At 44.4% G+C, this 20,645-nt stretch overlaps 1 protein-coding gene across 1 annotated transcript in view; it reads right to left on the bottom strand.

Annotated features, from left to right (window-relative positions):
• Nucleotides 1-309: 309 nt before the first annotated feature.
• prr36b (proline rich 36b) overlaps nt 310-20,645 on the bottom strand; it is a 36,640-nt gene continuing 16,304 nt past the window's right edge. Inside the window, exons 4-6 of the mRNA XM_076751666.1 lie at nt 10,084-10,319; nt 6,572-9,778; nt 310-3,774 (exon numbers count right to left, since the gene is read on the bottom strand). Coding sequence (XP_076607781.1) covers nt 2,795-3,774; nt 6,572-9,778; nt 10,084-10,319 — 4,423 coding nt within the window. The 3' untranslated portion in view covers nt 310-2,794. The remainder of the gene's footprint in view (nt 3,775-6,571; nt 9,779-10,083; nt 10,320-20,645) is intronic.

Below are 20,645 nucleotides of genomic sequence, written 5' to 3' on the forward strand. Positions count from 1 at the left end.
ATATTGGTTAATTTGACCTCTTTGGCCCTAGAACAGTTATTTAAAGTGAGACTGAGTAACTTTCAAAGACCTGAAATGTCATCTGTGTTATATGACAGTAGTCCTGACAGCACAAAGACAACTCTATCACTACTGTTATCTTGTTCCTGTCTCTTCGTCTATGAAGACCTTTATAACCAAAGTTTTGTGATGTGCCACATAAACATCATGTACTGTACTGTAAGTAGACTGAAAAATGTTATATGGCTTCCTCCCTGAAAAGCAGGCATTACAGGACCAAACATAAGCACCACAACACAAGCACTGACACAGATTTCAGGCAATTTTATTTCATAACTTCTGAGCAGCGATTTTTCACATTTCATCCTGACATTGATTTGACCACTGGCACAAGGAGGACAGCACAAAGAGTTTCTGCAATACAAAAGATGATCATTGCAACTGTTCACTAATCTATTGAAAACGTAAACACTTAAATTGGTAATTGTATTATATGAAAATTAATTGCAAAGTTACACATGAATATCAATATAAGGGAACCTGAGGCACTGTAAAACAATATAGATGCACATATAGGTTTACTCTCATAAATGCATGCATTATTACTGTTGTGCTTGCTCATATACTGTATATATAAGGTTATAAGTTATGATAAACTGGTAAAAACTCTCAGATATGATCATATATGCATACAGCAGCAGTAGCTTTACTGTTTCTACACAAACGTTATTCCACAAAACATGCATTGTGTGGCTGCGGTATAAATTACTAAGTGATTTAGAAAACTATATTCTGTACATGCTGCTTTCAAATGTCATAAATATTAATTTGGGATCCACGTCACTCTTCAGTTTCATATAAAATTGAGCATTTTATGAATAGTAGCAGTGCATAAAAGCGTATTGGGTAACAGATCTGGGTACAAAACAGATCTAATGATTTATTGTAAATCAGCATCACTGCACACTGAACATCGGGTTAGTGTCTCACTCATGCAGCCAACAGGTGGCAGTGTTGTTTTTTTTATTTCCACGGTCTCAGACTGACCTCACCTACCTTGTGCAGACACAAAGAGACAGACACAGGTGCTTTTTCTCTACGCGCCAGACATTTTAAAGTCACAGTAATTGATAAAAGACATCTTGATACGGTGTGATGCCCTGATTTTTCCACTCATCAGTATCAAGCATGGTCCTGATGCATTGCACAAATCACAAAGCAGAGCAAAATATATGGAGAATGTGTAGAAAAACAGTCTTATGTGGAACACACAATAAGTATTAAGCATGTTTGACTACCCCACCACCACCCTCCACCCTCCCACTGCTGTGCCTGGCCAGTGTGGTGCATTGTCTCATCTCAGACATCCTCCTTTCTCTCCCAGCATGACATCATCGGTCACCTCAGAGACTCCCTGAATACTGGCCGACCCAGGAAATGAGGTTACAGCTTTGGAATGTTTGAGGGAAGTCAACAACCAGCACCCTCACCCCCGCCGGTCCAGCACCCTCCGAGCTTTCCCTCTCTTATCCCTCCCCATCGTGGCAGAACAAGGAGGGCCTTCTTCTCTCTCACGCCCCCTCTTCCTCCATGACTGACGACTCCATTAAGTCCATGAAAACCTGGTTGTCCAGTGAAGTCACAGTAACATTTACTGACCGGAGACTGGTGGATGGTGCATGTGGGTGGGTGAGGGGTGGGTATCTGACACACACAATAGCTTATTTCAAATATTCTGTTAGACTGAACTAGAAGGATTTTGGGTTCATACGTCCACAATATGTAAATTGTTAACAGTGCTGCCACTTACCTGTGTAAATACTTTGGCCTACATGAGGGAAAAACAAGTGCAATTTGTCATAGCTCGATCTCTCATTTGAGAGGGAGACCAATATTTGGTCTCAGTTTCTTGTTTGGACATATTGTATATATAAAATGAGACTATACACACAACACATGACAACACATGACAAAAGTGCTTGGAAAGTAGTTGCAGTTCATTTCACAGAGAGTCAGCTGAGGATTGTGCTTCTGGTTGGAAAACATGCTCTAATGCGCCGTCACAGTGTGTAATATGCATGTCTGGGGAACAGGAAGCAAAGACATGGTGCATCTACAGAGTATTTGTTCTAATACGAATAAGGATGTTGATCTGAAATCAATTGGAAGTCAAGCTTGGATGGTCATATGAGAATCTGACTTGTGACAGGATTAAAAGCTTCATGAGGTTATCTGGGAAATCCCTGTATGGCTTCAGATATGACTGCATCGTGTGATATGTTTTACAGTGATTTTCTTCCTATATAAATACAAATCTGCCACTAAATTTAAGTCTTAGGGTATATTGCATATACATGATTAAAGGAATAGTTTGACATTTTGGGAAATAAGCTTATTCACTCTCTTGCAGAAGATGAGAAGATTGATGTCACTTTGTGCTTGTCTGTTAAATGTGAAGCTAGCAGCCAGTTAGCTTAGCTTAGCACAAAGACTTGAAACAGCTAGCCTAACTCAGTCTGAGGATAACAAATTTACCTGCAAGCAGCTCTCAAGCTCACTAGATTAGACCAAGAAGATGTAACATGTAATTAGTGAAAACCTTTGGACAGAGCCAGGCTAGCTGTTTCCCCCATTTCAAATCTTTATGCTAAGCTAAGCTAACTGTTGTTGCTGTAGCTTTATATTATACTGTAGTCTATGCGGTATCATTCTCTCTCCACCAGAAAGCAAGTAAGCGTATTTCCCAAAATGTTGAACTATTCCCTTAACTGACTTGATCATTGGTTGACTGTATTCAGTGCTGGGTCTCCACCTCCACCACAGTCCAGTCTCCAGGCGAGGAGCTGCCCTGGCTATCTGGGGAGTAGCTGCTGACGGAGGTGACTGTAGCAGCAGGAGGGCTGAATTGGGGCAGCAGATTGGGCCACATGCTGCTCTCCAAGGGGCTTAAGGTGCCTCCTGTCCCCACAGGGAGGAGGAGGAGAGGAGGGCAGTCTCTGTCTCCAGACAGCATCAGGGTCTGGTTGATGAGCTGCTGGACCATGTCCACCTTCTTGTTCCATTCCAGCTCCTGTGGAGGTACAGGACGCAGCTGCCTCTGGAAATCCTGTGTGATGCTCTGGGAGTATGGCACCCTCTTCCCTACCACCTGTGTGCTCCTCCTCTGAGCTCCTCTGGCCTCGTCCTCCTCGTCGCTGGTTTCCATGGCTTCATAGATGGTGCAGAGACCGGAGGATGGGGAGAGCATGACTCCGGTTGGGCTCCTCCTCAGCTGCTGCTGCTGTTGGATCTGTTTCTGCTGCATGCGGTACTGCTGCTCCAGCTCTAGCTGCCACTGCAGAACCTGCCTGCGGTGCCGGTGCTCCTGCTGCTGCTGTTGCAGCTGCAGCTGGAGAAGCTCCCTGCGCTGCTTCTCCAGCTGCTTCTGCTGTTCCAGCCTCAGCCGCTCCTCCTCCAGCCACTGCCTCTTCTGCCTCTCCTGCTCTTGACGGTGCTGCATCTCTCTCAGCTTCTGTTGGTGCTGCTCCAGCCTCCTTAACTGTTCTCCACCAGTGCGACTATCAGCACTGGTTTCTATCAAAGGAGCAGGGGTCGCGATCTTGGCGAAATGTGCTGCAAGAGTCGGATCGATGGGCCTCCTATTGCCTGGGACCAATGCCAAGTAGTGGCCATTGGCTATTGGAACAGTAGTAGTGTGGTTCTGGTTTCGGTTGTCTTCCTGGGAGCGTGTTTGCAGCTTGTAATCTTCATCCGCTTCGTCTGTCTTCTCGTCTCCTGTGAGACAGTCAAGATCACTTGGTGCATCCATTAGAGATGCATGCATCAAACAGAACGGGTGGTACAACAACAGAAACCAGGAAGAGGAGGGTTCAGGAGAAATTTGACAAAAGGACGAAGGTGTAACAAAAAAAAGAAAGGGGCTTTCAAAATAAAGTGATGCCATGACACAGGAATATCATATATTGTATCTACAAAGCAGGAAACAGGAACAAATCAAAAGGAGTTACTGCGTATGTTTTCTCTCTAAAGTTGCATTTTCTTTAATATAACCATATTTCCCCCTCGATTGCTTTAATAATGTAAACTAAAGTGCTTTGGTACCACATTCATATGCACTGCTTTGTACTCTTTGAATATGGAGGTTATCATGCAAGACAGCAGTCATATATACAAAGTACAATACACACAACAGGTATTTGAAGAGACAAATGAAAACACGTGGGATTAAACAGACAAAAACATCACAAAGATTGACCCTGCTAAAGTATGGTATAAGACGCCAAGAATGGAACAAATGTGCTAACAATTATGCTATAGGCAGCTGATTCACCTTGTTTTGAGTGCACCTTGTTAACAGTGTATTTCCACAGGGAAAGCAGTGGTGCCCCAAAACACAAACCTGAAACAGGACTTGCACAGTCTCATGAATAATATTAACAACTGAGAAAGCCATCAACGGGGTGTGTCTGACTTTGATATGGAGGTCTGAGGTGTTTTTTCCATGTCAGGGTTTGTGTGAGAAGGAGTGGGCAGGTCAGAGGAGAAAGGCATGAAAGGGAGGAAGTGTTTGGTCTTCTTGAACTTCAGCATTCGGATGCATTCAGGTGGCTCGTACAAAAGGTCAGGGGAAGTTCCAACACATCTGTTTATATGTTTGTCTGTGTGCTGAATGTGTGAGTGGGACATTCAGGAGGATGCAGACAGGTCTGAGTAGGCTTCACCTTGATTGAGTGTTTAAAGCATTTGTGTATAAAAACCTTGATATAAGTATAAGGTGTGTTTCCTGCCTCATTACTTTTGGGTACCCTGTGAAGTTTTTGACCACTAGCAATGCTGTGGAGCAATGTTTTACTACAGAGTCTGTGATATATCAGTGTCAGTATGTTGGCTGATCGACAGTCGGTGGCAATAATGCACCAACAAACGAAGCGATGCACCAACAAAGGCAAAGAAGAAGACTGCAGGCTAGCAGACATGGATGGAAACAATGTAGGATTTGAAATATTTGGCTGTGCAAATGTTTTATGAAAAGGGAAATACATTCAACACATTTGTAAGAGGATGCACACAATGCACTTTGGTGACAGACACTGATTGTCAACAGTTTACAAGAAACCTCCACAGGGTACCTTTAAGTGAGCGCCACTCCAAGGATGTGGTCTGAATGTGATGTGGGTCAGCTAGTGTTGAATCTGAAGATGTCATGAAGGCATAAGCATGCTGGAGAACAGGGCACTGGGACACCATTTGGATCACTTCTTTGATTTGACCAAAATTCCATTTTAGATACAACACCATTGTACAGTGTTGCATCACTTCCTGTTTACCGGTTATTCCCATGGTGAAGCGTAGGAGACGCCATGGGAAATAAGTTGTGTAAACATACAAATACACAGCGACTCAACACAGGGACAGTAAGTTCAGGCATGCTGGATCCACAGGGAAAATAAGAAACAGGAACAAAATGCCTTGCAATGATGTTTAATGGAATTTTGAAAGATAACCTAGTGTGAACCATTCATTTATGAACATGTCTAGTGTTGAACTGTTTCAAATTCAAGGTAGTACACAGTCTTTGTTAGTTAAACATGCAATATACTGTTGAAATAGTAAACCAAACGCCCACTATGAAAACGTTTCAGCGAGTGTAAAGCTCAACTGTGATAGCGATGTAGGACAATGCAGTGTCTCATCACAAATAATAGGCTAGTTGTTAGTCTCTTCTGGAACACAAATGATCAGCTAACTGAGGCTTAAAGCTTGAGCCACTTAAAATCAAATGCCTGAAACACATACTGTACGTGACTGCACGTTATATACCTTAACAACCTATGCAAAGAGCGTAGAACCTCTTGAAGCACACATTAAAAACTTCACCAACTGCAATCTAATACTCCCATACCTACCTCAACAAATCTGTAAGGGCAAAACAGCCGTGTTAATATCTAGCCTTTATTTTGATAGCTAAAAGTCTTGAAACAAGAACACAAACTTTTAAAAGGAGCATCTGACTAGCGCTATGGTGCTGTTGAATATGAAGCGTGTGTACACAGGGTAGGGAGGACCAGGTTTCAACAGAAAAAACAAACAAAAAACAACAAAGAAGCAAATACAAAACAAAAAAAATCATTGACATTTGTTCGGTAAAAACAGTAGGATAAATACACAATGAGTCCATTTTTTTTTCTTGCTTTTTCGGTTTAAAAGCTCAGTCACATTGGACCAATCAGTCAATACCCCATCAGGGGCTACAGAATATGCAGTGTTACTTAAAAAGAACATTCTACTAGAAAATGGTAGTAGCTATTGTACATAAAGGAGTTGAAGCCATACACTCATCAACATGACCATAACAGTATGAAAGAGGGAGGCTTCAATTAAAAATTGCTACAGTCTTTTTTCCATCTCCTTTGTTCATTTTTTTAAATCTTTTCCTACAATCTTGCTCTCCTTTTTTTTTCTTCTTCTAAGCCATCTAACCCAACTGGAGAGAAAACGAACAACAGGTAAAGGGGGAGGGTTGCAGGGAAAAGGTGCATTCCAGGGGTAATAGGAGGGGCTTATACATTACCTGCCAGAAAACTATCAGTCTTATCACATATGGTAGAGTAGTAGGCTGGCTGGCTGTCGCCGGAGTCTCCAGGTTCCTGTGCCCCAAGGTGGTGACTGGGCTCCAATGGATCAACCTCCTCCAGGTGGTCTGCTGCAATCTTTCCCCCCAGCATGTAGTGGTGCTCATCTAGACTGGGCTGGTTCTCTCCAGGATGGCCCAAAGGCATCAGGTCCACGTGTCTGCCCAGCAGGTCCTCTGCCTGGGCAGCCGCAGCAGCTGATGGAAGGGTCAGCTCCTTGATGAGGGAGGGGTCCTTGGCCTCCTCTGGAAGCTGTTCCTCATTCTCCAGGGAGAAGATCCCTGGGCTCTTTCCGCAGCTCTCAGCCATAGAGTGGGCGTTGGAGTTGGATGTGGTGCAGTCGAAGCCATAAGATGCCACAGAGTTGGCTGACTGAGGGGTGGTTCCGCCTCCATCCTCTTCGCCCTCTCCTGCCGCTGTGTCCACCGCCTCCTCATCCTCCTCAAGAGCAGGCAGACTACAGGTGGGAGTAGGGCTTTCAAATCCAGCACTCTCATCCATCATCACTGGTGCATCAGGGTCGTTGATTTGCATTTCACCCTCTGTGTCGCTGGCCTCGTCTCCTGAGGTGGAAGGGGAAGACGGAGCGGATGCTGGAGCAGTTGGGGGTCCTGTCCCTAGGACCTCGTCAGCAGGGAGTGTCTCAGCCTCCTCCTCTTCTCCATCGCCTTTCTCCAAGTGAATACCCAGGTCCTGCTCCATGTCAGGCTGGACTGAAGCAGGCACTGGGGTCTGCTGTTTGTCAGAGTGAGACTCCACCCCAGAGCTGCTGTCATAGTCACGGAGTTCCTCCGGTGTGCTTGTCTCACTACTGCTATGGGCAGGCTGGGACATGCCCATAGCTGGGGCAGCAAGTAGGACTTGAGCCTCTTCAGGGGCTGAGCTCTTTATCTCCTCATGGGCTGACTGATGGTGTTCAGGTTCTTCCTCTGACTGACCAGCAAAGGAAGGGGCACTGCTGTCCAAACGTGCCTGGGCAGGAGACAGGGTGGGCGTCTCGGATTCAGCTGCACCATGGTCAGAAAGAGGGCTGGGCGAGGAAACAGAGAGCAGTGAGGCTGGTTGAGCCCAGGGATCAGAGAAGGGGTTGGTCTGACCCCAGGAGGAGGCAGGGGGGGCGCAAGGCGGAGGACCAGAGCGATTGAAGTTATCCAAACGCTCCTCCTCATTAAAGTCATCTTCATCTGCATTCCCACAGCTCTCTGTCACTCCTTCACTGTGCATCTCTACATCTTCATCCTCCTCGTCCTCATCTTGTTCCTGCTGCTGGAACACTTTGTGATGCTCCTCTACTTGCTCTGAACTCAGGTCCATATCATCCACCCGCTCGTCCTCTTCATCCTCATCTTCCTCATTGGCCAAGGTCTCCACATTGGGAGAACCCATGAGATTACAATCTCCCTCAGAGCCCCGGAGGCTTGAGTCGACCAGGGCGTCTGAGCTCTGGGTGCCTTCCAATATTGCGGTGTGCAGGGTGCTGCTGAGGTCAGAAACTCCCTGCTGCCTACTGCTGGTGCAGCTGCTCACATCCTCAGAGTCCATCCCAGACAGCAGGTCCTCACCGTGCCACCCTGCAGAACCTCCAAAGGCTGAGGACCTGATTTGGAACTCCTCGGAGGGCTGAGACGTGCTCATGTCAGTGGCCATGGATGAAGGCTGATGACCTAGTCTCCTCTGCTCCTCATCTTCATCCTCCTCCTCATCATCATCATCCTCATTTATTTCCTCATCAGCCTTTTCTACTGCCTCCTCCTTTTCATGAGGGGAGACCAGGTGCCTGGAGGTGAAGTCATCCATGGGTGAGGCACCCAAGTGAGGGTGTGCCATCATACCGAAGGCCTCCGCAGATGGGGCAGTGGAGGTAGGCATAAACAGGTTCTCCTTCTCTTCTTCCTCATCCTCCTCTTCCTCCTCCATTGTCTCCTCTGCCTCAAGCTGTTCTTTATTCTCCTTTTCCTCTTCTGTCTGTACGTTCATCATATTGATAAGGCTCTGGGGAGCAAAGTCAGATGGAGCCTGGGGCTGGTTGTTGTCCCAGTGATCAGGCTGGATATGCATATCCAGCAGAGAAGAGGCATTCTGTGCCTCTCTAACAGGAGAAACCGGGCCTGGTGGGGAGCAAGGGGGAGACATGACAGTGGTTCCCAAGGAAGGAACTGAGTTGTTTGCAGAGTCCTCGAATTTGAAGAGGTCCAGCTGGGCTGACACCTGAACATTGGAGGGTGGTTCATGGACTTGTTCAGCTCCTACATCTGGCTCTGGTGTTGGCTGAGACTGTGGTTCTAGGAGAGGTTCAGGAGATGCTTCTCTTGCAGGTTCTGGTGTTGGCTCTCGTATAGGTTCTGGTGTTGGTTCCCGTACTGGCTCTGGTGTTGGTTCTCGTACAGGTTCTGGTGTCGGTTCCCGTACTGGCTCTGGTGTTGGTTCTCGTACAGGTTCTGGTGTTGGTTCCCGTATGGGCTCTGGTGTTGGTTCTCGTACAGGTTCTGGTGTCGGTTCACGTATGGGCTCTGGTGTTGGTTCTCGTACAGGTGCTGATGTTAGTTCTGTTATGGGTTCTGGTGTCGGTTCCATTATGAGTTCTGGTGTTGGTTCTTGCAGTGCCTCCAACACTGGTTCAGCAACTAATTCTGGTGTGGGGTCTGAAGGTTTTTCTTGTACTACTTCAGTATGGCTTCCCATCAGTTCTGGTGCAGCAGATGGCTCCACAGCTGCTTCTGCAGGAGTTTCTGGTTCCTCTGGCCTGGCAATGGCAGCCGCCGCAGTGGCGATAGCAGCAGCAGCTGCTACAACGGCAGCAGCAGCTACTTCCTTTTCAGGTTCTGCAACAGTTGCAGCTTTGGGGGCACGTTTCACAGGAGTTGGAGTACTGGTGCCTGCAGGTTTCTTGGGGCTGGAGGTCTTGGTTGCTTTGGAGCCAGGGGTCTTGGAAACATCCTTGGAAGGTGTCTTACTGTCTTGTGTTTTGGAGCGGTTCGGTGTCTTTATGTCCGTAGCCTTACTAGCAGTAGGCTTTTTGGCGGGGACGTCTGATTTTGAGCCCGATTTGGGAGTCTCAGGTTTTGCTGCCTTCGTTGTAGAGGATGGGCGGGTAAGGGGTGACTCTGAAAGCTTTTTGGGTGCTGCAGTGGCTGGTTTGGTAACATCTGGGGGGAAAACACAGCAGAAGGAATGATTAAACGAGGATATAATTAAACCAGACTATGGCATATTATAATCCTCAAAACACAATACTGAAGCTTTCTGTAGTTATATAACTGACAGTGTATTCACATTAAGGATGTGGAGCATGGAGTTTAAATGGATCAGAGTTCAACTACAAAAATCAATGGATGGTTGCAGGTTAAACAAACTTAATTTCTTACTTAATAGGAAACTCAAAAAAGAAAAAAACCCTTGCAAATGCTCGCTTGTGTATCCCTACTCATTACAATATATGTCTTTTCTTAACCTTTTTTCACAGGAGTTGTATTCCTGGATGTTTGTGATGTTGGAGGTTTGCCACCAGAGGGGGTAGTGGAGGTTGGTTTGGAGGCAGCAGGCTTGGCAGTGGTAGAGGAGGAGGTTTTAGGGGTGGCAGATTTGGCTGTAGTTAGGGAGCTCTTGGTCGTGTTGTTTGTGCTAGCAGTGGGTGGCCGGGTTGAGCCTGTGGCAGGACGAGGTGATGCCGCCGTGCCAGCTGTAGGCCTGAAGAAACAAGACAAGAAGGTTGATATATAGTAAAAGTTACAACAGCATTGAGATCTAGGGCACATAAACTACGTTGACTAAATGTACATTTATTCTTTTCAAATCATTAATATCTCTCTGGTGGTCCAATCTAGGCTTAATTTTATGATCATACAATATTCCCATGAGACACAGATATTTCAGTGAGCTCAATAAGATGGTGATTTCACTATTAAAAATAAGGTATGAAGATTAATTGGAGGTGAGTCAAGTGTTTGAAATTCACAGCTAGGGGCAAACATCAGGTCTCTCCCAGCCTATGCAATAAGTGCCTCAGAATAATTATGAGCAAGACTTTGACATCTCACTCATTAGTCACTTCTACTGCCAGAGGATACCCTAAGAAGCAGCACAAGCACAAGCAAGATTGCGTGCAAAGATTGTAAAACTAAAAAACAATACAATGGTATGTAGGCATATGGACAGGATAGACCGTTCTTAATGTGTGGACAAGCAGCCAAGGCCCTGACCTAAATAGGCTTTCAGATGTGGCACCAGCCCAAATCCAATTGTACTTGTAAACAGGACAGAACATATTATAACTATTTTTAAAGGCTTTACAGTGGCGGCCTGTCAGTTTTTGTATTGATTAAAATTGCATGCTTGCAATGTATGAACCTGGACGACCTGTCATGTCCTCTGGGATGAGTCTTGGAGTCGTTCCAAAGTGCAGGACAGAAACTTTTAGTAAGGCAACTTTTAGTTTTGATGATCCGGGCTGTTGGAATAGTCTACCTGAGGATCTGAGAGCGGCTCAAAGTGATCCGCACTTTCAGCCAATCTCAGATCCTTCACGCTAACTTAAAAGTGGCTTCTGATGAAAATGTGTTATGGTCATGATTAATTTTATTTAATGTTATTCTGTTGTACTACCATTTAAAAATGAGTTAAAGGAGCTATACAAATAAAGTTTGATTGACTGATTGATTGGTTATAACAGGCTATAAGCAAATAGTGGACCATGAGGAATTTGGATTAACTAAACACTAAGTCAGTTTTGTCTTTAGTGTATCAGCATCTGAAACATTGGTAACAACAGGCCCATGTCCATCTCACTCCATCCACCCCATGACAAACTCTGCTGGGGGGCAAAGAAGTTTGGGAGTTGAGTCACAACAGACCCCAGAGAGGCATCCCAACCCCTGTCAAACTCATTCCTGATCCCTTGTCTATACCCACTCCCCACAGGGGAATGACACTTAGGGCAGTGTGCATCAGCCTGCCTGCTCTGGCAGCCTGCCTGGCCCAGAAGCTGGCTTCTATGTCACATCTGAGCGAAGTAACCTACATGTAGTAGTCCTGACAAGGCTGTGGTGTGCAGTCTCCTGGGCCCACGCTACACTAACTGCCTGTTTCTAAAAAAAGAATTGAGCTAGTACTGGCAGAAAGAGAGCACGGAGGTAGCGGGGGAGTGAAGATGGCTGGGACCCTGTTAATCTTTAATACTGAAAGGAGAACAAAAATAACTTCTCCAAATCCCCCAGCTGGATCCATGGGCTGTGTTAAAAGCACACTCATTGTGTGAGGGCACTGATGTAGTGCATGCTATCCACAACCTGGCAAATACAATGGAATATGGTCTGGTAAGATGAAATGAGATTAAAGCCAGGCGGCAACACAACAGGGGTGTGGTCACGTTCAAACAAGCTTTTACTGTTGATCCACATCATCTAGAATTGGCTTTGGGCTAGTGAAAGGTGTGCTGCTAACATGGAGATTGTTGAATCATGTCAATGCAGTTTTACTGATATAAAACCCTTCTGGCTATACAAAACCCTCACTGACTCATTGGTGATGCATTGATTTACTGCTAACCATGTCATGAAAATCAGAAAGGCTGAAAAATGCTGATGAGGAAATTTGCTTTTAAACATGTTAGTGTTCTTGTGGCGAAAACAAAGCCCTTACAGAATTAAATAAATTCCATCTAAAAACTGCATTTACTGCAAAGCTCTGTGTCCAAAACTTAAGTTGGGACACAGTGACTGAGATGGTAAGATTTTAAGGCTAAAAGTGCTGAAAGTAGCCAACGAACAAGATGTTAAAAGGTGAAATGAGAATAAGCTCTTGAAAAAAGAATATTTGAGTCTGTGGTGCCTGAATTAGCGAGTAAAAGATAAGAAAAGAATTACAGGGAAAGGAGAATGGGGGGGATTAAAAGATACAGACCCTGGCATTAGAGATGAAGTATGCTGAGGGGATATTCACAATAATCTGTCTGATAAAAGGAAAATGGATAATCCAAAAAGGCAGGACTACTTCATCAAGAGCTGGAAATGAACCAGGCCACAGAAAGGAGACAAGAGGGAGATAGAGACAAAGCACGAGAGATGGGAAGGGAGGGCAGATAATATTCACCCGATTACACATTATCTTATATCAATGTCTTCTTCTATCAAAGAAAGCATTCTGCACAGTTGAAAACCAATTACAGTATTTAAGACACTGGGCCATGTCTATCGCTTTTCCAACCCAGTTTAGATGAAACCACACCCACTTCCCTACCAGGGTTCTAAATTAACACCCGCCAACCCGCCAAATGCGGGTTAAAATTCATATTGGCGGGTGTAAATAAAAACTTACTAGCCAATTTGGCCGGTAATGCATTAGGCAATCATGTCAGTCAGAGCCGCTCTACAGTTCTTGGTCATTTGTCCCCCGGACAGTCCGTCCTACATTTCCCATGAACACTGACGTAATGCTACGTGATGACGTACAAGACGCCCATTGGCTGTGCGCAGGCACACTACAGTTTGTAGTGCAACCGGCGCGAGAAACCACGGAAACGCAAACACAAAGAAGAAGAGGAAGAATGAACGGCGGCGTATAAACTGTAAAAAAGGAGACTGAGCTAGCTAAAAGTAAAAAGTAAAGTTAAACTAAATGCGTGGTTGGGACAGACGTCTGGGGGCGAGAAGAGGAAGGAGGCAGGGGATGAGAATGTCGACAAAGCGTGCGAAACGAAGAAAAGAAAGTTTAACGCTAAATGGCTGACAGGTCGTGAATGGCTTGTGTTTGATCACGAAAATGCCGTCATGTTTTGTAAGGACTGCCGCATGTACACGAAAGAAAAACAAGACGAATAATTTTGTGGTGGGGACTAATAATTTTGAAGTCGAGGCAGTAAAGGACCATGAGTGCCCGAAGTCATCAGGAAAGCCTAAGGAGTCTGCAATACTGACTGCTGCACTATTTGTGTTTTCTAGTTGTACATACATAATTCAATTTATTACCAATGCAATTTTTTGCAAGTGTTTAAGTCATGGCTGTTACTTATATATATTTCTTATTAAAGACGGGAAGCAGAAACACTTTAAGTTGAAAGGAAAAATACATTTTATTAGGAATGTAATGATACTAAATACTGGAAAAATGTCTTTTATAAAATAATAAATCTGACAGCATTTTTTGTTTGTATAAATTAAATGTTTGCACTTTCTGTGTATATTTTGTTTCATGTGTTGTACTTTCTGTGCATTTTTCATGCCAACAATGTAAATAAAATGATCAAATGCATTCAGTGGCACTCATAATCTCTCTTATTTTCACCGGGAAAAAATTTGGCTAGTGGAAATTCTGATTGGCTGGTAACTTTAGAAGGTCACCAGCCACATTGGCTGGTGATCAAAAAAGTTAATTTAGAACCCTGTTCCCTACACCGAAAGCCTTGACGGCTGCGCTCCCATGGAAACTTCCTTCACATGGCTCAAACGCATCATGGAAAACATTTGAGTCAAGCATAGAGTGTATATTACATGTTGCCCTGCTCATGCCTGTTTCTCTTGCAGTTGGTTTGTAAAACAAACAACCAGTGGCGGTGCTGACACAGCAGATTGTTAGCTGTAGCTTTCCCAGTAAACACTCAGACCTCTTCGGCGGTCGCAGTCCCTGCTTCCCGACCCGCTGCTGCTCCTCTTCGTGTCAATCCTCCTACCACTGCCACTGTCTCTGGGTGAGACAGAGTGGACAGGCCAGTTGTCCAGAGAGTTGGCTGCCACCTGGCTACCACTGTCCACTCTGCCTCGCCCAAAGACACAGCCGCGACAGCCAAAGAGATCGGTGTGTTTACTGGGGAAACTGAAACTCACAGTCTGTGGAATCAGCACCGCCGCAGGCTGTTTGTTTTACAAAGCAACTACAGGAAAAACAAAGACACAACCAGAGAGTACAGCTTCTACGCTTGTGTCTAACTGTTAACCATCAGAATTAACTTTTCCCATTACTCAGCACTCCGAAAGTTACTACAGCAATGTTAAATTCATCAACATCAGTGCATCGCGGTTCCCATCGCACCTCCAGAGGAGGAGTGACCCATATGAGTGCAGTTTCCATGGGAACGCAGCCATTGAGGCATCCGTCATACAGAAGTGGGCGTGGTTTAATCTAAACTGGTTTGGAAAAACAACAGAGGCCACACTAAAATAAGCTCTTGTGTTCTGAGATCAGACATTGTTTAACAACACTTGGCCGTGACTGAATACAGTGATTCATTGATGCTTGAAATATTTCAAGCTTCCATATATTCTGTAATTATGCTCACTGTCAGTCGAATGACAGAGAAGGCTCCAAGAGTAACTGCACTCTTTAAATGATAATAATTTGCATCTAGGTTTAACTCAAAGGGCAGCCTGTAGGAAATAAAAGCTGTGTTCATTGTTTATATTTCACCACAGGTCAGGCTGAGAGAAACAACACTATAAATTGGGGTTAAAGCAAATGTTGAACAGAAAGCCTCTGATGCTTAGTTGCTATAGGCAGACTGAGGCACACAGCAAAATACTTAAAGTTCTCCTCAGTCGCCTGAGGATCATTAGTCACATTTTAGCTTCACTGCAGCTGTGCACATACTCACTGGAGCTGAGAAAAGAGTATGTGTAAAAGCATGGTTGCCTGCTGGTGTGGCTTTGGTTCAATACAACCGGAGTCAGGTTGTGATTTAAATAATGAGATGCACCATGAAAGGGGCAAATGAGTAAGCAGGAGATGAGCGAGCATGCAGGCAGTCTTCCCTGCAGCAAAGACGACAAACTATGGTGGGCAGACCTCCATCCTCTCAGGACAAGCAGCAAATTAAAGATGATGCCGAGTTAATTAAGCACCACAAATATGGAGGCAGGATCTTCATCCTGGTTAAAGTGGCCGCAGCCAACTCAGGAAGCATACAGCCATGTGACTAGCGGCACTTTGAGAATTGTACTGTTAAAAGAAACTGATCAGAGGTCTCCTCTCTAAACGTGATCATGACTGCTGCTCTCCGTTTGCTAACGTACCTTTACGGGACAACTTCAGCTGGAACTCACTGTGGTAGCCACAGTGCAGGAGGGGCAGACCTCTGGTAAAATAGGTCAGCACAAGTACTGTAGTGTGCAGACACAATAATCACTGTACAGGGAGGCTATTAAAGCTTGTGAGATTCCCATGATGAGATGATGAGATGTTATGAGTTCAAATTTCCCTTCCCTCTACCTACCATTTCTGTCACGCCATCAAGAAAGGAGTCACACCACTTGGACTCGAGTCAGACACAAGGCACAAATTTCATGACTTAAGACTCAACAAAATCAAAAATGACTTAAACACCAAACACACAGACAGATATGTAAATATATAATTAAGTAAATTTGCTCAAATATAATTAAAATAGGGATTGTTCAACAGGATCACAACTCAACATCAGAGATTTTTTTTTAATGTTCAGCTTATGTTTGAAAATAGAACAGCTCATATGTGGGTCTGGTAGAGCGAAAAACACACTGCTTTCCACAAAGCAGAGCAAATTCTTCAATATCCATTACATCTGAACACACCCACAAACACACCCATGCACACTCAAACCTTTGTCTCACACTCAAACACACACGCCTCCTTCTGTTCCTCTTTCCTTCCCTCCCTGCGACTCACTTCCCACTAAATCCATTTGGTAATTGGCTCTGTGGCTGAACCTCTATAAAATCATGGCAGCGTAAGACTGCATCACAGAGACATCGGCCACACCCGTAGCAGGACGCAAGATTTACAGCCTGCGCAACATGTCGTCTGCCTCACACTGGACTGTAGAACAGCGTCTGGGGCGAGGACTGACTGCTGCTCACCACACACTAGTGCTGGACCATTACATCAGCAGCAATTTGTTAGATCATGAGGAGGGTTGCATTCAAACCACAGCAATAAAGATTTATCATCCCTGAGGGACCATCAATGAGGAAAACAGCATGACTAATGTGGGAACATGGGTGGCTGAGTGGAGGGCAGGAAAGTGATGGCAAAAAAGGAAAACCACCTGATCACCGGCAGAGAACTCATCCCTCATCCTCCTCTGAGTTTGTACAGAAAGGACTGAATACCCTTGCCTTGTCCTCTAATCTACAGTAGGGCAATATTTCCCTGCTTCACACAGAGATACCCTCTGGTTCCCTGCTTCTTCTTTCCACCTCTGCCTCCCTCTCTCTCTCTCTCTCTCACACACACACAGACACACACAGACACACACAGACAGACACAGACACACACACACACACACACAAATTTGTGCACACAGTTCACGCTCTCTCGCAGCCCTCACACTCTATCTCTGGCAGCAGTGATGGGAGCTCAGCAGGGACACATGACTTATTCAGCCATGTAGCTTCCGTACTCCACTGCCACCATTTTTGTTTTACTTCACTCTGCTGCATCCACAGACAGCAGGGCAGGCAGGAGGAAGCAGCTCAGCGCACGCACCATGTGTTCAGCAAGGCAGCGCGTAAGCCTCCCTTCCCCCTTTACCTCCACATCATACTGAGTAATCCATCGGTAAATTAACACATGCTCTGCATTCTGATTACATGCTGCTCCTTCTATGCAGGCGTCCATGAACAGCACATACATACGCACAATGATGCACCTATATAGCGAATGCACAGCGTGCTATACTGTCCTGTTGGCCAGTTTGCATGCTTCACACCAGTCCCCAATTACCAATGCATAACTGGACACGACTCATCTTTGCAGCTGGCCAAGAAAGCAAAAACTGGTACGTATTTATACACACAAGCTGACACATAAGCAGTTAGCATACATCCCAGCGTGCTGACATGATGTTCAAACAACCCATGATGATTTCTACTTTCTCCATGTGCACTCTAATCAGGCTCAAACTTTTCCTGTCACAAGCTACATGCTGCGGGCAATCAGCTTCAAACAGCAGGTGCCCACACACACACACACACACACACACACACACACACACTTTAGCTGTTAAACACACTTCAATACGCAATCCTAACTTATGGTGCAATAACAATACAATACCACTGACTCAGCTTCAACACTGTCACTGAACTGCTGCAGTTTGTGTTGACAGGTGGAGAGGACTCTGTGAGGGGAGCAAGTCTTTAGGTGCTGAAATGTGACGAGAAATTTCCTTCACTCGTTCAATAAAGTTTTATTTTGACTCTTGAATTATGTATGAATCACAAACAGGAAGTTTTAAAAATGGAGATAAAAAGTAAAAATAATAAAAAGAGAAGTCAGTAAAATAATAAAACTTAGGAGCAAATAATTCAATTAGATTTTAAAGCAGATGAATTAACTAAAACAAGAACAGCTGAAAATGTAATGAGGTTAAACATTTTAATTACCCAAAGGATAAAAATGAGGTAAGCTTTAGATTGTTCTGCACGTTATTCCATGAAAAAACTCTACTTTCCAAGTTCAGGAAAAGCAGGCGGCACCTGCAATGTCATCCAGTCATTTGAGTGGATTATTCCTATAGAAGAAACTTTTTTTTCCTTAAAATGGTCCCCAGTTCAGACAAAATCATGATATTTAAAATTACTTTCTCATCGATCTAAATTCCTACATACTTGTACTCTTCCAATACTTATACCATCCTTAGTAGAGATAAGGAGATAATTGGAATTGATATTTTTGCTTTAGGGAAAACATGAATTTGGTTTTCTCCGCATTAAGAAGTAATTTCTGGTTATTAAGTGTAGTGCTGAAGAGACTTGACAGCTATGTACATTATCAGCAATACAGAAGAAAACAGTATCATCGGCATAAAGATGCACATTACACCTTTTTACAGGAGAAGTGATATCATCAATATAAAGAGTGCAACAAATAGACTCACAACACAGAGAAGACTCTCTCTTACAACTAGAAAAAGTTTTTTATATTCAGCTTTCAACCCATTCAACCCCCAAAAGTCTGTTTTTAAAAAACGGAATGAGGACAAGCTACAATTAAGAGTCACTGGCAGCCTCAACTAAAAAACCTAATTTAATTTGGTTAAAACCTTGAGCTGAATGGGTGGAACAAACACTTGTGAGTGGCCTTAAATTAGATTGATGTCACTTACTGCAGTGAACCTGCATTTGCTCTGCACTTTGTTTGCCTGATAACTGGAACCTGCTGCGGGTGGAATTAAATAAATTCAGCCTCAGAGTAATTGAGAGACCCACTGGCGGGTGTGTGTGTGCATGCATGTGTGACAGCAACAGGGGAAACGGGGTGTGTCTGATGTGGCAGTTAATGTATCCATCGAGCTCTCTACCACTCCGCTGATAGTAGGCCTGAATTAGGGGCGAAATCTAATTAAACAAAAATTTATGACCCTGTCAAAGCACATCACACACACACACACACACACACACACAATGAAGTATGCCTACAAGGGTGGTGGAGGTTTTCTGCCGCTAAATCCTTCTCAGGGCAACACATCCACTGTGTGTAAAACATTTCATACTGACTTGACCTAACAACACAAAATACTGCATCTAAAGTGCAATCCAATCTTAACCTCATTACTGCATTAGCCTCGGCTAGTTTCCAGCTCAGTCTCTTGACAAATTTGCCCATGTTACCTACAAACCTCATTACAGTCTTTTCATTTCAAAGCCTGGCTGGTCACTTGATGGGCAGCTAGGCTGCCTGGGAACATGAGCTGAGCATGGACTATGCAGGTTCCACTTCTCTAAAACCAGGCTGTCTCAAATATATCCATAGGACAGGTGTGATAGATGCTTTCAGTCTGTTTTTGGCATGACTATTATGACATGAACATACATACATCTTTAAAGTGCTGATGGTAACTCTGACAGGGTCCATTTGTGCTGCCTGATTTCGCTGTGTGGTATTTTCACGTCAAAGAAGAGGAGGGGATTCATGTTCCACACAGAACTGGGTGAACATGGTGAAGGTTACGAATGAAATCCCCTTGACAGTTCATAAAGGTCGCACAATGAGCATTCTGTACTGCGGTGGCGATTACCAACGTACCCTTGTGTAATACTTTTTAATGAGATGTTTGCACATCAACCATTGTATAAAGCTGTAATCTGAGTGTAATCTCCACAATCCAACTGCTACCCGTGGCATGTGGAGTGTGGAGGGGGGGAAGGGACCTGAGGGATCTTCATGTGAAACACCTTACTGTCAGGTGGAACGGAGCAGCCAGCATCTTAGTGTGTCTGTTGTATTAGTCTATTGGCTATGGCTAAATAGAGCAGAAACAGAAGAACATATTGAAAAGATGACCATACCTGTGTTAAGTATGTATATTCCATACCACAGTCATATAAGTGCTGTGTCCTGTGGAGTAGAGTCCAGGCAATACAGGATTTCTGACACCAATACCTATTTTAATATTTGACAAAAAACCAGGAAACTATATATCTGCATTTTTTCAAATAAACATTTTTGATAAGAATGTCTTAAATGTGGGTCACTCATCATTACATTTCTGATGCCTCTCTGTCTGATATCTGACCATACTTAGTCTGGTGAACAAACCATGTAGTGGAAACCATTTATAATTTACCTCAAACCTATCTTTGTCATTTCTGTAATACTCTTTCTCATTGGCCGTTAATAAAACTATCCCTTTAAACATCTTCCTGGGATTACCTGCAGTTTACGGTTATTATCCCGGTTTCTATGTGCTGTAATGAGTTTGCTACAAGTAATCTGTCTGACGCAAGTGTCTCTGACTGAACAATGTGTCTACACAGAGACATACCGACATGATGACATAACGCATCATACCGTACGCCAACAGTAAGGAAGAAAAGACTATTGCTCCAACAAACTAACAAACAGAAGAAGAGGCAGCGGGATAAGACACTGCAAACAGAACAGTCAGACTCCCAAAGGCTCTATCTGATCATGATCGTCACAGTCTCAGACAAAGGCCTCTTTCAGCCCCCTCTCCTGGTCTGTGGCCAAGTCACCTCAGGAACCAGCACCATGCAGACAGCGTGATTCAGGTGAGGAGCACATGTTGACCTGATTGCACATAAACAC

Source organism: Chaetodon auriga, chromosome 16 (assembly GCF_051107435.1).
Source record: "Chaetodon auriga isolate fChaAug3 chromosome 16, fChaAug3.hap1, whole genome shotgun sequence".
NCBI classification, from domain to species: Eukaryota; Metazoa; Chordata; class Actinopteri; order Chaetodontiformes; family Chaetodontidae; genus Chaetodon; species Chaetodon auriga.